This window comes from Eurytemora carolleeae, unplaced genomic scaffold (genome assembly GCF_000591075.1).
Source record: "Eurytemora carolleeae unplaced genomic scaffold, Eaff_2.0 scaffold524, whole genome shotgun sequence".
NCBI lineage: Eukaryota > Metazoa > Arthropoda > Copepoda > Calanoida > Temoridae > Eurytemora > Eurytemora carolleeae.
The window spans coordinates 125,569-143,698 of NW_019396456.1; the positions used below are offsets into that span (position 1 = coordinate 125,569).

At 32.2% G+C, this 18,130-nt stretch overlaps 2 protein-coding genes across 12 annotated transcripts in view; one reads left to right on the forward strand and one right to left on the reverse strand.

Annotated features, from left to right (window-relative positions):
• LOC111703621 (uncharacterized) overlaps nucleotides 1-2,348 on the reverse strand; it is a 16,112-nt gene extending 13,764 nt beyond the window's left edge. For all 11 annotated transcript variants that reach the window (XR_002765651.1, XR_002765649.1, XR_002765650.1 and 8 more), the window contains exons 1-4: nucleotides 2,181-2,348; nucleotides 1,840-1,949; nucleotides 757-847; nucleotides 28-101 (exon numbers count right to left, since the gene is read on the reverse strand). Coding sequence is in view for 2 of the 11 variants with exons in the window: in XM_023475616.1 (XP_023331384.1) it covers nucleotides 28-101; nucleotides 757-847; nucleotides 1,840-1,949; nucleotides 2,181-2,315 (410 nt within the window). In the remaining 9 variants the exon portion in view is untranslated. The remainder of the gene's footprint in view (nucleotides 1-27; nucleotides 102-756; nucleotides 848-1,839; nucleotides 1,950-2,180) is intronic.
• Nucleotides 2,349-5,177: 2,829 nt separating this feature from the next.
• Nucleotides 5,178-18,130, forward strand: part of LOC111703626 (insulin-like growth factor 1 receptor) — a 31,189-nt gene continuing 18,236 nt past the window's right edge. Inside the window, exon 1 of the mRNA XM_023475625.1 lies at nucleotides 5,178-5,281. Coding sequence (XP_023331393.1) covers nucleotides 5,277-5,281 — 5 coding nt within the window. The 5' untranslated portion in view covers nucleotides 5,178-5,276. The remainder of the gene's footprint in view (nucleotides 5,282-18,130) is intronic.

The following is an 18,130-nucleotide window of genomic DNA, read 5'->3' on the forward strand; positions in this document are numbered from 1 at the left end:
CCCCCCCTCTCATGAATAGACCCAAACCTGGCTGTTCGCAGACTTCGTTTGGTATGTACAGCTTCACGGACTAGGTCAATATCTGTACTTCGCTCAGAGATCTAGAAACATAGATCAATATAGATCAATATCTGTACTTCGCTCAGAGATCTAGAAACATAGATCAATATCTGTGCTCCGTTCAGAAATCTATAAGCATAATTCAACATAGATCAATATCTGTACTCCGCTCAGAGATCTAGAAACACAGATCAACATAGATCAATATATATCTGTAGTCAGTTCAAAGATCTATAAACATAGATCTATACTTCATTCAGAGATCTGAAAGCATAGATCAATATCGTACTTCGGTCAGAGATCTAGAAACATAAATAAAGATCAATAAAGATCAAGATCTGTACTCCGCTTGGAGATCCAGAAACATAGATTAATATTGGTATTCAGCTCAAAGATCTAAAAAAACATTTTGTGGAAATTTTTTTTCACTTAAAATCAATTGTTGGCTGTTGCCATTTTCTGTCAATTGTTAAATTTTTTGTCATTTGTAGTGTTTCATTGTAATTTGTTATTATTCGTTGTCATTTGTTGTCCTTTCTTGTCATTTGTTGTCATTTATTTTTATTTGTTGTCATTTATTGTCATATATTGTTCTTTGTTGGCATTAATGTTAGTCAGTTGTCATTTGCGTAATCAATAAATCAATCAATAGATCAATCAATCAATCAGTTCAAATCAAAATAAATCAACTCCCACCTGTCCTGAGCTTGTCTGTGAATGGGATCCTATACTATGGTTTGACATCTCTCTTCGAACCCTCTCAAGGGTCGGAACACTACCATTGGACCTACAAATCATTATAAAATGTAAAATACAGAATAATGAATACAACAAAATCGAGTTATTAAATGTCAGTACTATACCCGTTATATAGCTCACAACGTGTACACTGTACATAACGTGTAGATAGGGTTTTTAATAGTTTTTGTTCGTGTTTAAAAAACGTTGAACAAAACTTACAATTTCGAAGCTGTTATCTGAGCTGAAACCTTTAGAATTGGATACCCTTAAACCTGATCGCTTAATCTTAATATCCACTGTGGACACTTTTAATTTTAATCCGCTCTTGTTGGATATCACATTTCCTACTACATGTAATAAAGATACGTCTGATAACAAATGCAGAAACGATGCTATATCGATTGGACTAATATCCGATTGAACTAAAGTCAGCTGTCCACAAGCCGAGTTTTAGAGCATTTAAACAAACATTAACTTATTCATGTTAATATGAACTTATTAAAAAGCATATTCTATCCCATTTAAGGACTTTAGTCCTTTTGAACATTAATAAACATAAATCCAAAACAAAACGTTCGTTCAATCGATCACTATCTCAACTGATATGACACCACAAATGCGGGAAAATTAAAAACCGGTTTTTCTAAAGCATTAGAGCACATCTCTAATCTCTAGAAGTTCAACTAAAGACTAAACTAGTCTTCAGATAAGCAAAAAGAGAGGATCAAGCATTAATCTCGATATCCACCATTCTAAAGTTTTCAGCTCTGTTCAAAAAAAGGAATACACGAACTGGCAAATTAATAATTTCCAAAATTTTGCATAGTATAAGAAAAGCAAATGTTCATATAAAAAAAAAATTTTGAATTTTGTAAAATGTCTCAGATTTTGTTGAACCTATTTAAAGTTAAGAACCCTTTAAAATGAACCAAATTATTCCCATCGCTACGTACAGATGAAAAAAATCTTTAAACTACAGAAAACTAATGCTAGGAAATAAAGTTAGTATTCAATCCAAATGTTTGCGCTTCCCCCCACCTGATTGATTTCATAGTACCAAATGACCCACTCGGAACTTTCTCCAAGGAGCCGAGAACGTCCCTGTCCTGCTCGGCGGCTAGACAGTCGACAGACCCTGGGTTCCGACCCTACATAATTGAATTTTAATTTGTAAAGGTTTGAATAAGGGGGGGGGGGAGAGGTTTGTGTGTGCCCCTACCCATTAGAATAGCTGAAATTCAGGGAGAAATTTTTAATTATATGAGATGAAGATTTTTTAATAAAGCTCTCTCACTCTTCCCCCCCCCCCGGCTCCCTCCATATAAACAATTAATCATCATGAAAATGTTGGGTAAAAATTGATAAAAAGTAATTAAAACCTGAACAAGAAGAATTTGGTCTCCATACATGGACCGAGTTGGCGTATTGGCGCTCGACTTGCCGGATGCAGTGCGCCGTTTGGGCGGAATAAAAACTGGTTTATCCTGACCCGTCCTGGCAGGTAAGGTGGCCATCCTAACCTAAACGTCTAGAATCTAATGCATAGCAAGTCTGAAATATAAAATTTAAAATTATCGAAATATTCTGCAAAGACTTTTAATTAATGACATCCCCTGGAAAAGATCCAAAGAGAAGTTGTATTTAAAAGTTATTAAACTATAAATGGACGAAATCCCCTCTCATAAAAAATCAATAATAATAATTATGTATTATTTCAGGGTTAGTTTCGGTAAAGACAACTTCTAGGCCAAGCGCTGCGGCTATGACAGGTTATGGGGAGGCCCAGCGCTGCAGCCAGGACAGGCTAGGGAGCCGGGCGCTCCAGCCACATGTCCAATTAAATCCATCTGTTACATATCAGATGCATGAACAAAATTGATAGAAGGAAAGGGGGGCGGAGTCCCAAAAGTTCAGGAAATTACCAAGATATGCATGCAGATAATATTAGGGTTTTCCAGTATTATGTGCGTATTTTGACGTTAAAGCTTGGAAAATAATCTAATCTGTATTTTCTGTCACATTTTGAGACAATTTTCGGGTCTGTCCTAGTGAACGATTTTTGGACCTTCCCACANTTATTAATTATTATATATGGGTTAGGTGAGGTTAAGACACTTTCTGGGCCGAGCGCTGCGGCTAGGACAGGCGGCCGAGCGTTAGGTTAAGTTAAGACACTTACTGTAAGATCCATGTACAAAATTGAAAGGGGGGGGGCTGGTGGGGGTCCAAAAATCTTCTCTAGGAATATACCCAGTTTTCTGTATCATATCAACTTTTGAGTTTAATCTATATAGTTAACGGTAAACCTGTAGGACCAATTTTACATTTAATTTAATGGGAAAAATGACTAAATTTTGTAGTAAAATTTTAGGTTTATCAAGTACATCTGTGAGAATGTACCCGGCGGGTTTATCTGAAAACGTAAACAAGAAATTAAAAACAAAAATCGATATGCCCAAGTGCCGCGGAATAATCTCAATTTTATTAAAGATAAAAATAGAAAAGTCGTCTTTGTAATTTTTAATTTAATGGTGGTGGATCCGCATTTGAACTACTGCCGTTTGAACTATGGTACGTTTGAACTATTGCTCGTTTGAACTATTGTTCATTTGAACTACTGACATGACGTCATATCCTGTAGTTTAAATCAACGCATTTCTTACTCATTTGAACTATTTTTCTACCCCAATTCAGTTTTAAAATTTTTTTTATAATCTCCATTAAGTTATATTCATGACAATTAATTAGATAAACATTACACAGAATGAACATAAAAATAGTTCAAATGAACATAAAAATAGTTCAAATGAACATAAAAATAGTTCAAATGAACATAAAAATAGTTCAAATGAACATAAAAATAGTTCAAATGAACATAAAAATAGTTCAAATGAACATAAAAATAGTTCAAATGAACATAAAAATAGTTCAAATGAACATAAAAATAGTTCAAATGAACATAAAAATAGTTCAAATGAACATAAAAATAGTTCAAATGAACATAAAAATAGTTCAAATGAACATAAAAATAGTTCAAATGAACATAAAAATAGTTCAAATGAACATAAAAATAGTTCAAATGAACATAAAAATAGTTCAAATGAAAAAAAAAATAGTTCAAATGGACAAAATAGTTTAAATGGACTAAAAAATAGTTCAAATGGACAAAAAAAATAGGTTAGGTTAGGTTAGGTTAGGTTAGGTTAAAAATAGTTCAAATTAAACTAATTTTTTGTTCATTTGAACTATTTTTTTGCTCATTTGAACTATTTTTTTTGTTCATTTGAACTATTTTTTTGTTCATTTGAACTATTTTTTTGTTCATTTGAACTATTTTTTTGTCCATTTGAACTATTTGTATGTTCATTTGAACTATTTTTTTTTTGTTCATTTCAACTATTTTTTTATTCATTTGAACTATTTTTTTTTGTTCATTTCAACTATTTTTTTGCCCCTTTAAACTATTTCTTTGTTCATTTCAACTATTTTTTTGCTCAATTGAACTATTTTTTTTGTTCATTCGAACTATTTTTTTGCCCATTTAAACTATTTTTTTGTTCAATTGAACTATTTTTTTGCTCATTTGAACTATTTTTTTGTCCATTTGAACTATTCTTTTTTTCATTTGAACTATTTTTATGTTCATTTGAACTATTTTTGGTTTATTTCATTAATAATATTTTAATAGTTCAAATGAAAATAGTTCTAATGAACTAAAAAATAGTTCAAATGAGTAATATATTTACTCGTTTGAACTATTGTTTATTTCAACTACTCACGTGGTCCCACGTGCAGTAGTTGAAATGAACAATAGTTCAAATGAGCCATAGTTCAAACGGCAGTAGTTCAAATGAAATAGCACCCTTCAGACACGCAAATGCAATGCCACCGGTCTATTCGTGACGTCATTAAAAAGTGGCTTAAGGAAGATATAATTGCTTTCCTCAATGTCTCTCGCTCCACTAAAGCTTTGCAACTATAAATAAACAAAATAGAAGAAAAGTCAGGAAACTAATATTTGTCTCCTAATTTAAAATTATAACATTGATTAAGTTATATAATAGTACGTGTTTAATACAGTTCAGCCACCCCTTACTTTAGGGTTTCCTTTAAAAACATAAGATTTTAGATTTTCACTTATATTAAAAAAAAGTTTCATTCTCACAAATGTAATTCAAATGTTTTTCAAAATTGAAAAAAAAAACAATGTTTATAAAAAACTTAAAAATTTAAGGGCGTTAACGACGGTTTTTATGATATCCCAAGTTTAAAACGAAACCCTGAGAGGCAGTACCTCCGCATGTTTTGTATTTGCCGCGGAGTTGAATATTTCTCTTTCTAAACGGTATTATTTGTCTCTGATTCAGTAATTTACGCAGTGTAAAAGCAAATGCGTAGGATATCATTGAGATTTCATCATTGTGTTATTAAATTAGTCAATTTAAGTTATTAAACGGTGATTACTGGTAGAGTTTATGAGGTAAGCCTAATAAACTTTTCTTTGTCAACAAAATTAACTATATGAAATATTGTGAAGCAAAATGGTTAATGAGATAACTTGAAAACAAGCATATTCATAAACGTGTTATTTAGTTTTTGTTTTGGTTTGTATGTTGTCGTTTTTAACTACTATGAACTAATAACAATGTTTTATAATTTATGATTCCAATTTTATTATTATTAATATTGCTCTAAACTGATATTTTTCGTACACATTTTTATTATATATCTTTATTTGGTTTTTTTTGAACAATATATCAGTGAGCTAAAATTTTCATAATTTTAGATTATGCTCGTTCAGAATCATATTCAAACATCATAGCTGTTTTAATTTCTGCTAAACTTCTTTATAAAAGGAATTTTTTTATAGGAATTTCTGTCCGCTTTAGAAACTAGAAACCGGTTTTGAACCGTGCTAGCCTGAGAAGTAATTATTCTAAAATTTGCTAGTCTGGGACGTAGAATATACTCTAAACCTTGTTAGTCTGATTAGAATTTACTCTTAAAATTGCTAGTCTAGGTAGAATTTACTCTAAACCTTGTTAGTCTGAGTAGAATTTACTCTAAAATTTGCTAGTCTGGGTAGAATATTCTCTAAATCTTGTTAGCTTGAGTAGAACTTACTCTAAAATTTGCTAGTCTGGGTAGAATATACTCTAAATCTTGTTAGCCTGAGTAGAATTTACTCTAAAATTTGCTAGACGAGTAAATTAAATGAAAATAGATTAAACTTAAGAATTGCGAGTAAGTAGATGAAAAACGCTTTTAATACATAAATCAATGAATTTGGGGAAAAGAATGAATTGTTCTTCAGATGTTAGAAACGTAAAGGCAAATTATTTCTTTTAAATTGTATACGGTTGAGACTAGTACTACATTGGTAACTTGTTAGAGAACGAGTTTTACCCCCCCCCCCCCCTTCTATCAATTTTGTATATGGATCTCATATGCAACACCTAGTCTGTCCTCGCTTGGCCCCCTAGTCTGTCCTAGCCGCAGTGCTCGGCCCAGAAATCGTCCTAACCTAACCCTAAAATAATAAATAAATAATAATAATTTTGCAGAAAACTAAGTGGTTATGTACAAAATTAATAGAAGGGGAGGGGGCGATAGGGTTTCCGTACACTTGTCTGTGACGTTTTTGGACTGCTGTAGAACTGGTTTTTGCGTAACAACAATAATGATTGTAAACAATAACACAAATGATAAACAAACATCTGGCATTTCTGGCATTAGATGAAGATTCACCGTATACTAACTCATGTTTGTTTACATTAGATCGGCAGCCTTTGTTATTGTTGTTACGCAAAAACTAGTTCTTCAGCAGTCCAAAAGCACCACAGCAAAGTGTACGGAAACCCTTTCGCCCCCTCCTTCTATTCAATCCTCCTTGATTTGAAGTAAGAAACTATTTTCTAGGGTTTAATTTCAAATGGAAATTATCTTTTAGAAATAAAATTTATAATCCTCGATATGTATTTTAAATTTATCTCAAGCATTATTGCTACGTATGCATTAACAATTCTAATTTAATTTGATTTTAGTTTTCTATAAGCTCCTAGTCTATTTTTTTTTTAAATAATCGCATTTGTTGTAACTTCTGAAATGTTTACATGCAGGTTATAGGTATATCCTGTTTTTCACAGATTTTTAATGGTAACTGTGACTATGCTTTTTCTGATCATGAGTTTTGAATATGTTGGTGAGAACCATAAAATTGATAAATATACATCGACAGTTTTGATTTTAAAAAGTTAAATAAATATAGAACATAGAAACTGTGCAGTCTGTAAATAAATATAGAACATAGAAACTGTGCAGTCTGTAAATAAATATAGAACATAAAAACTGTGCAGTCTGTAAATAAATATAGAACATAGAAACTGTGCAGTCTGTAAATAAATATAGAACATAGAAACTGTGCAGTCTGTAAATAAATATAGAACATAGAAACTGTGCAGTCTGTAAATAAATATAGAACATAGAAACTGTGCAGTCTGTAAATCGGAATCGACAAATGGCAGAATGGTCATTTGCATTATTTTATATATGCATTTTGACGTGCATTGAACCCAAATCTTTTAATTAAAAATAGTTTTGTGCTTTTTAAACACCATCTTATATCTATTTAAAAAAATTCATTTTTCATCACATTTTTCCATTCATTTTTAAATCACGTTTTTACATATATTTTTACATGCATTTTTGCATTTATTGTTTATGTATGTAAACAGTGAATTACGCTGAACAGATGATAGATAGATATAATTCAATGAATAAAACTGTGAAAAGTTATTGAATTGCAGTAAGGTCTAGACCGTAAGACAAACATTAAATTACAGATTTGGTTATTTCGTATTTGTTATACAATCAAATTGTTGATTCTAATATCTTAAAAATATTTAGGGTAAGTGACTGCAGTCTTTGGTACACTTTTTTTAATAGTTTTATACAATCAATTGTGTTATTAAATCAATGTCACAAGGTTTACCACAAAGGATGAGACTTCAGAGACGAATGTAGGGAATTTATCTGTCTGTTTCCTTATATTTATGATTCCCTGAAACTATAAACTTATTTACTTTTTTGCAAAATCATTGAACAAATCATTTAAAGACTACAGTACACATAAAAGACTTAATTTAACCTTGGAAAGTCCTATTTACAGAGTTTAGCATTCTTTACTGTCTCAATCCTTTGTGGGTTGACCCTGTCAGTTAGGTAATTAGTTTATCACATAGGACATATCAGTATATTACATCAGTTATAGAATATTTGAAACAGTTAAAAATTACAGGGGCATCCTTGATTAAGCTTTCGGTGCGTTCTCCAGTAAATTGCAGATTTGTTAAAAAATATTTTTTCTTTCTAAAAAAGCAAATAAGTAAAAAGAACATTTAATTTTTTAGAATTATAGTCCTAGAAATGTTAATTTAAGAAGTGTTCTTGTCTCAGTTTAAGAATATATCTAATAAATTCTAAATTAAAATTCGCACGCAAAATGCATACATGTTATGAATAGTAAGCGGGGTAATGACATCATCCTTTATACGCGAAAAAATTATACTTTTTTATACCATTTTAACTATTTGAAAAACATTGAGCTTTTAGGAGATTCTTAAGAATACGATCTTTGCTTACAAAATGTATGAAATTAATAACGTCAAAGTGCTTAAAAGCAATGATGTTTATACTTATTTGATGTAACAATAACATACTGTATAAAATTATATCATATTAATTACATTGTACAATGTACATGTGTCGTTATTCCTTCCTTTCTCTCCCCGGCCCCCCTTCGTAGAATGGGTTAAAAAGAAGATGTTAACTAGTAGGTACGTTTACATATGCCATAATTTCATTGAATGACATGTTCCGTGAAAGCATGACTTTTTGACATTTAAAGTCATAAGTTACAAAAGTACACAAAAGGACTTAAACGAAATCCAAGCAGTTTGATTACATTTATAATTAAGTTTGGGTTGGATTGATAAATATTAATTAATTTAACCACCACATGGTTCAAATTCTTAATCATTGTTATTGTTCTTTGTTTCAATAATGATGAAAAACTCGTCAGTCTATTTTTTTATAGTTTTATTTTTTATTTTCATTGAAAACCTCTATCTCAATTACAATTGATTACCTATTATTTTTTTGGAATCAAGGTTTGCAGTTATTGAACTGAATCTTCTTGTGAGTAAATCCCGTTTTTTTGCAATCTTGTAAAATATTTGCAATTATATAATTTTCATTGAACAAGTTAATCCAGTTGTATTCAGTGCAGTTAGGGTAGTTAATGCATTCCAGGCTGTTTTACATTAATTATCTGAACTCTAAGTCTAATCATTAAATTATCAATTTCATAACTGATATATTCATGATAAATGAACTGGTTATTCGCCTCAAACACTTTCCCTTGTATCTTTGCAACCTGATGGTAAAAACATGTTATATTTCAATTTGGACTATGACTTGATCTAGCACAACTGAAAGTTACATTTTATGGAAGGTCTACGACATCCGATTGCAAAGATGTAAGGATGTAATGTGCGTGACCAGTTTCTTTCCTTTATATAGGNGGAGATTTCGAAATAATGATTAATTGAAATTTAAATTATTGAAGTTAAGCTATATTATCTTATCAGTATGATATATAAATTAATTTATGATAATGTGTAAATAATATTTATTTCATATCCTCCCCCTACTCACACAATAAGAGTCCAAGACGTGGGGTCAATACTAATTTTTTAAAATTAAATATTTGTATTTTAAACTTTTATTTACGCCTTAGCTTGTTACCTGACTAAATTAATAGTTAGGGGTTTACGGCTTATTAAGAGTAAGGGTCATGTTACGTATTTTCAACATTCCGATTACAGTTTTCTTCTAATCATAAAGGAAACAACTGTGAAGATTGTAACGGGAAAAATAAGTTTTCTTTATCAAGGCATGTCTAAAGAATGCCTGATATGCGTATATTTTTATACGCAGAAAATATGTTTATTTTCTGGCCAAAGGCCAGCCCGTAGGCTGTAGTACAATCTCTTTTATATTACGTCTTAGCATATTCATTTCTTGCAGAAAAAAAAACCTATGCATACATATTACTTTGTAGTATTTGTATAGTATAGTCTTCAAATATTTCACTTATTACTTTAGGTTTGGGTTTAATAATCAAATATGCAACAATAAAAATAAAAGACTTTATACCTATAAACATTGATGGCAAATTCTTGATGGTACAGTCCCGTTTAATTTCTAACGAAAAAATTATGTTGCGTTAAAAGTATTTTCTACACGTTTGCAATGCATTTCCTTTTTTACAATTAAAGCTTGTACTGAACACTAATATACACTGTACTGGACCTTACTCAGTGGACTGGTATGTACTGGACCCTACTTAACTTTGTTTACTGGTGTGTACTGGACCCAACCTTGTGTACTAGTTTGTTTTTGACCCTTCTCAGTGTACTAGTGTGTACTGGACCTTACTCTGTGGACTGGCATGTACTGGACCCTACTTTACTTTGTTTACTGGTGTGTACTGGACCCAACCTTGGGTACTAGTTTGTTTTGACCCTTCTCAGTGTACTAGTGTGTACTGGACCTTACTCTGTGTTCTAGTGTGTACTGGACCGGTATACTACACACCACTTAACTGGTGTGTACTGGACCTGTGTACCGGTGTGTATTGGACCTGTGTACTGGTGTGTATTGGACCTATCTACTGGTGTGTACTGGACCTGTGTACCGGTATGTACTGGACCTGTGTACTAGTGTGAACTGGACCTGTGTACTAGTGTGTGTACTGGACCTGTGTACTAGTGTGTGTACTGGACCTGTGTACTAGTGTTTGAACTGGACCTGTGTACTAGTGTGTGTACTGGACCTGTGTACTAGTGTGTGAACTGGACCTGTGTACTAGTGTAAACTGGACCTGTGTACTAGTGTGTGTACTGGACCTGTGTACTAGTGTGAACTGGACCTGTGTACTAGTGTGAACTGGACCTGTGTACTAGTGTGTGTACTGGACCTGTATACTAGTGTGTGTACTGGACCTGTGTACTAGTGTGTGTACTGGACCTGTGTACTAGTGTGTGTACCGGTATGCTGACGCACAAATGTCCGGATACATGAACCTATCCCTTAGCTCCTCCTGCACATGATTTTGCCTCAGTTTTCTGCAGATACCGTTGTTGCACAGTGCACTCATTTCACGCAGTTAACGCTGCATCTACTCGGCTACGGACTATGCACTAGAAAATTATGTGAAACCTCAATCGTTAAAATTAAGTTACATTGATTAAAAATCAATTGTTAGGAACTAGTGGTAAAATATAGTTATAATACAGTGTTTAACTTCAACAAGAAATAAGTAAGTATGTTTTTTAAATTTTAAATTCCTTTTTTGTGAATTTGAGAATTGTGAATCACTTGTTTAAATTTTTGCTTTACAGTTCTTAAAATATAATGTTCTTTTTCAGTTTCTTCACGCTAGTTCATTTTCTGCTTTTCTGCTTTTCCTTCCCTTCTCTTCTTTCTAAAGATTTGATTCTAATTTCTTCTTCAATGTGAATTTGTTCTGTTTTACTAGTTTTATTATAGTTAATTTTTTTGGTCAATTAACTAAAAGATTTTTTCCATTTTTCTTATTTTCCTTTTTATTGTTTGTTCAGTTCCTATTCTTTCTCTCTTCCTTTTCATCTATAAACAGTATTTTTTTCGTGTTAGTTTTTTTATTTGTTTGCAAAATTTCTGGTTAATACAAGATTGGTTCATAGTATCTTATTATTACGCTTCAATGTCTCAGTTGTTTGAGTGTGTGTATGTTTGTTCGTGGAGGTGTGTGTCTGCGCGTGAGTGATGTGTATACGTAAGTTTGACCGGAAATAGCGAATAAAGAATTTGAAACCGTTATATTTAAGATAGCCCAACGTTAGTGATAAATGCTTATATATGCAGAATAGGGGGGGGGTGGGCGTGTTATTAAAAGTGTACTTCATAAGTCTAAAGTCTTAATATATTTTTTAATAACTGAGATAGAATTTCAAGTGATCCTCTATTTGTTGAGTGATATGAAATGAAAATTCTGCTTTGTTAAAAAAATTCAGTAAATCTTAAAACAAATGACACCGATCCGGCTCCGTTTTTTTCCAGTGCGGATCCGGATCCGCATCAAAACTAAATGAATCCTAGGCACTGGTTCTCTGTCAAAGTTACTCGTGGATTTATGCTGTAAGAGAAAATAAAAAAATAGAATTTAAAAGTTTTCAACTAAGAAAAGGACGATATCTTCAGAAAGATATTGAAAGGTTATTGTTGTGATTTGGACATGTCACAAAGTGAATGTAGGATCTTCCTTGTCTTGTCCAGCGCTTCACGTTATTTATGTTCACAATAATAAACGGCTCATTTTCTCTGTATTTATCTCGCGACGTGTTTTATCTCCACAAAAAAATAATTTTTTATAACATCTCGTCTGTTTCTTGACCCAATTTGTGTGCATACAGAACACTTTTATATAAGTGATACAAATTTCATAAAAAAATGTATGTCTACATTTCGTTTATGTGTAAATATCGGATTTTCTGCTAAAATTTAAAAAGATTCACAAAAACAAATTCTTTGTCCTTTTCAAATGTTTTTTTTAATGGTGGGAAAAATCGTTTCAAAAACAATGAAAAATGATTTAAATAAATAAATAAAATAAAGAAACCCAATTAGATAATACTCGTTTTAATTGAATGTTTTAGGTTTATTTCTAGATTTAAGTCAACGAGGCTTTGGTGGGAAGGGGGAGGTTACGTATACCCCACCTTGCGCTCGCTTGACGGTCAATGCAGCGTAAATTGGGGAAATTATTCGGATCATGAATAAACTAACATTTATTCAATATTTCACTTTGAAGAAGTGCAAAGTGTTTAAATATCCCACAAATATGAACCTTGCTGCTCGCTTTAATCTAGAAAATATTAATATCTTATCAATTCTTTGATGGAAATATGATCGTTTACGAAAATTCAATTTTACAATTGTACGGTTTTTAATATTAGGCATTCAAAGCGCCGCGTGCCCTCGACTTTTTTTTACTTTTTTCTCATTTTTTGGCCAAATCTTTTTTAACTTATTTTTTTCAGATAAACTTATTTGTTTGTTTTGAAGGTTATATTTTTATTCCGTTTTAGACTTTGTCTATTTTTATTTATGCTTGGGTATATAATCTGTGATTTTAATTGGATACAAATTCCTCAAATTTCCTACTTTCCTTACATACCTTATCCGATCCTCAGACCCAAGCATGTGATTTAATATTTTTTCTTTTAATGTATAAGCAAATAGCATGAAACTGTTATTTGTATATTTCTCTTGTTTGATCCTAAAACATGACTGACCGGCTAAATAAGTGTTAACAAAATGTCCCCTTTCAAAATCATGTAAAAAATGAACCATTATAACAGGAAAATCTAACGACGTTTATTTTCATATTATTAAATATGTGTATTAGCTGTACAGAGAGAAAATGGAAGATTAATAAGTTAAAGAATAATAAGAATAATAATAATATAGAACACTTAACACAACAAGGTAATTCATTGGATTGGTTAAACTATTCTAATTTGTATTTAGGATTCACTTACTTCTTCAACTGCAAAATTACTTAAATTAAACTAATAAACTTTCAAACGCGTCTTTGGAAAATAAGAAGGGGGCAGTATGGATTACAAGGGAATACAAGTGAATACAAGTGAATACAAGTGAATACAAGTGAATACAAGTGAATACAAGTGAATACAAGTGAATACAAGTGAATACAAGGGAATACAAGTGAATACAAGGGAATACAAGGGAATACAAGTGAAGACAAGGGAATACAAGGGAATACAAGGGAATACGTGAATACAAGTGAATACAAGTGAATACAAGTGAATACAAGTGAATACAAGTGAATACAAGTGAATAGAAGGGAATACAAGGTTATACAAGGTTATACAAGGGAATACAAGGGAACACAAGTGAATTTAAGGGAATTAAAATAGAAATAGGAAACAAACATGGAAAGGAAGGGAATATTGAAAATAAGGTTGAAAGTGGTAATGATAATACAAATATAAGCTGAATATACGGTTGTTTATCTGTACTAAAGAATTTATTACGCACGTACCACGTCAATTTACTTAATCGATAGGTCTTACTGTCGACATACTTTTTACAGTTGTTTTGAATGGCAACTTTAATTATACCGTAGTAATAATGTTTTTATTAGATTTAATCCCCCCTCCCCCGGCCCCCACACCCTCTAACTGACCCCTCCCTTCCCCTCCACTTCCTAGAATTGGTATAGCTTTGATTTCATTTTTATTGTTTGTTTGTCATTTATCCGGCTTCCATACTCCTAAGTCCCTCTTAATACCATTTTCATCTGAGTGAACCTTTCAGTGCTGATTTTTTTCTAGGAAACATGATGCATTTTTAATATAGATATAGAAAACATGATGCAGTTTTAATATAAATATAGAAAACATGATGCAGTTTTAATATAGATTTAGAAAACCTGATGCAGTTTCAATATAGACGTTGAAAACATGATGCATTATTTATATAGATATAGAAAACATGATGCAGTTTCAATACAGATTGAAAAATACTCTTCAGTTTTAATATAGATTTTAAGAAACTCGATGCAGTTTTATCATAATCTAGAACACATGATGCAGTTTCATTTATCAAGACAGATCTAGAAAACATGACACAGTTTTAATGTAGATCTTTAAAACATGATGCAGTATTAACATAGATATATAAATCATGATGCAGTTTTAATATGGATTTAGAAACATCATGCCGTTTCAATGCACATGGATATATAAATCATGATGCAGTTTTAATATGGATTTAGAAAAATCATGGAGTTTCAATGCAGCTCAAAAAATCATGATTCAGTTTAAATATAGATCTTGAAACATGATGCAATCTTAATACATATCTAGAAAACATGATGCAGTTTTATGTAGATCTATACAACATGATGCAGTTTCAATAACGATTTTAAAAATCCTCTTCAGTTTGAGCATGGACCTAGAAAACATAATGCAGTTTCAATAGTCATTTTAGATCTAAAACACGTATTGCAGTTTTAGCATAGCTATATATAAATCATGATGCAGTTTTATTATGGATTTAGTAACATGATGCCGTTTCAATGCAGCTCTTAAAATCATGATGCAGTTGAAATATAGATCTTGAATAATGATGCAGTCGTAATCCAGATCTTGAAAACATGATGCAGTTGAAATATATAGATCTAGAAGACATGGTGCAGTTACAATAAGCCTATAGAAAACATGATGCAGTTACAATAAACCTATAGAAAACATGTTGCAGTTTAAATATTTAGATCTAGAAAACATGATGCAGTTACAATAAACCTATAGAAAACATGATGCAGTTTAAATATTTTAATTCTAATGCTGCAAACAGTAACCCCCACAAAACTGTGAAATATGAAGACGACATGTAAGAAATCCTAAATGTAATTGATTACAAAGCAGTTTTACCAGTAGCTTGAGAATCAAGTTTTCAATTGTGTAAACTATAAAATATCTTTATTCCGTGTTCATTGAACTATTTTAAATCATATATTGAGTCCAACAGTCGCCATCCTATTCTACATTTTATCGGACTTGAAATCTTTTTATTAAGACTTTTACTAAATCTAATTTTTTTTAATGATTTGGGCTAAGGACATTTAGTTTCTTAGAAGTAGTTTTATGCAAATTGGCAGATGTAGATTGTTTTTGCAGTTATATTTGCAACTTGAGGGTACAGTTATATATTTGCAATTTTGCAGATATTTCTATACTGTTGCAGTTTTACTTTTAGCATTTAGAATGCCAGATGCAGTTGTGCATACAGCAAGTAGAATGTAGATGTTCTTGCAAGGCAGATAGATCTGCTTGCAAGGCAGATGGAAATTTTTGCAAGGAAGATATATATTCTTGTAAGACAAATAGCTATTCTTGCAAGGCAGACAACTATCAATGTCAGGCGGATAAAAAATTTCGCAAGGCAGATAAATATGCCTACAAGGCAAATAAACATTTTACATTCCACTTTCTGTTTGGCAGAAACTACTTGCTATCAGTGCTACATGCTAAGGGTGCAGTTTCATGCAAGCGAATAAATACTACTGCATGCCCTGCAGATGCATGTAAAGCATGCCGCTCCATCTTCTAATATTTTGATGGGATTCTCAGAAGAGTTGAGCTACGAGTACTCTCTATATACCAAGAACTATGTGTGTGTGTTGAGGGGGGGGGGGGAGAGGGTTGAATCATTATAAAATTTTCTAAAACTTTTCCTGGATTTTTCAACATTCTTCAAGAGAATCGTTTTGTTTATCTTTGCATTCGTCGGAACCAAACTTCATAAGAATCCATGCAAGAGAGGTTGGAGTAGGGCATAAATAGTATATACGCCAGGGGGAGGGGGGGAGGGTAAATGATGGAAAAAGGAGGATCAAATTGATGAATTGGATGACTGAAATAATATTTGATGGAATGTTTAGAATGGATAGGTCAAATGAACTAGGATTGGATGGGATGTATAGAATGGAAAGGTCGGATGAACTAGTATTGGATGGGATGAATAAGATGGATAGATCGGATGAACTAGGATTGGATGGGATGAATAGAATGGATAGGTCGGTTGCACTAGTTTTGGATGGGATGAATATGATAAATAGGTCGGATTAAATAGGATTAGGGCCAGATAGAATGTATAGAATGGATAGAACGGATGAACTAGCATAGTTTGGGATGAATAGAATGGATAGGTCGGATGAACTAGTATTGGATGGGATGAATAGGATGGATAGGTCGGATGAACTAGGATTGGATGGGTTGAATAGAATGGATAGGTCGGATGAACTAGTTTTGGATGGGATGAATAGAATAGATAGGTCGGATGAGTTAGTATCGGATGGGATGAATAGAATGGATAGGTCGGATTAACTAGGTTTGGATGGAATGAATAGGATGGATAGGTCGGATGAACTAGTATTGAATGGGATGGATAGGTAGGAAGAACTATAGTATTGGATGGGATGAACAGAATGAATAGGTCGGATGAACTAGCATAGATTGGGATGAATAAAATGGATAAATTGGGATGAATAAAATGGATAGATTGGGATGAATAAAATGGGTAGGTCGGATGAACTAGGATTGGACGGGATGAAAAGGATGGATAGGTCGGATGAACTAGGATTGGTTGGCATGAATAGGATTGTATGGGATGAACTAGGATTGGTTGGGATCAATAGGATTGTATGGGATGAATAGGATGGATAGGTCGGATGGACTAGGATTGGATGAAATATCCTGGAGAGAGTTGAATACCCGTTATTGCAGATTCTATTGCAAATTTACCTTGCTACATTCCTCTGTGCACACATGCTGAACCTTGATTCCCTTTCACACACACAACACCATCCATCCACAAACACCACACCACCCTTTCACACACCCACCACAGTAAACATAAATACTGGCGATTTTTTTATGTGGATTGAAACCAGCGAACTTCTCTTTTATTAAGACGCATACAAATCTTTATGTTTAATCTTTCCTCCGAAGCGCAGTTTAAACAATATTTTTTATTAATAAAAAATAAATTTCAAATATTTTTTAAGAGTGCATGCAATAGAAACTTACCTTGAGGAAACCGTCCTAAAGTGTATCGATCAGTTTTCACCCCCAGTGTGTCTTTACGGATTTAAATCGACTCCATATTATTACTACGTCTAACCCTAATCCAACTCCATCTTCCCAGCTTAACCTGACTAAACCTATTTTAAGATATAATATAATCTTAGTTCGCAAAATAATTAGGTCAGTTTCCTCTAGGTCGGATGAGCAAGTGCCCATCCTGAAGTTGAATACCATCTTGAAAACTCGCAAACCTGAAACTTTTAATATAATTTTTTCCGTAACTATTCATACGTTTTTTTATTAATCAATGATCGAAAGTTGTTTCTTAGATACACGTTCTTCATGATAAGCAGAACTTCAAGATGTTTATTAAACGTACTTAATATTAAGTTACTTAAAAACTGTTAATTAAATATAATTAAAGTTGAATTGTAAGGGGGGCCCAGAGTATGATCCTAATGTGTGTAATCCTATACTTTATATGACGTGAACCCACAGCGTGTCTCGCAAACATTGCAATAATTTATATTTTTGTAAAAATTTTATGGATAGGGTGAAAAACCTAAATAATAAAAACAGGGTGAATTTTCCTGCTAAGAAAAGTAACTCTAACT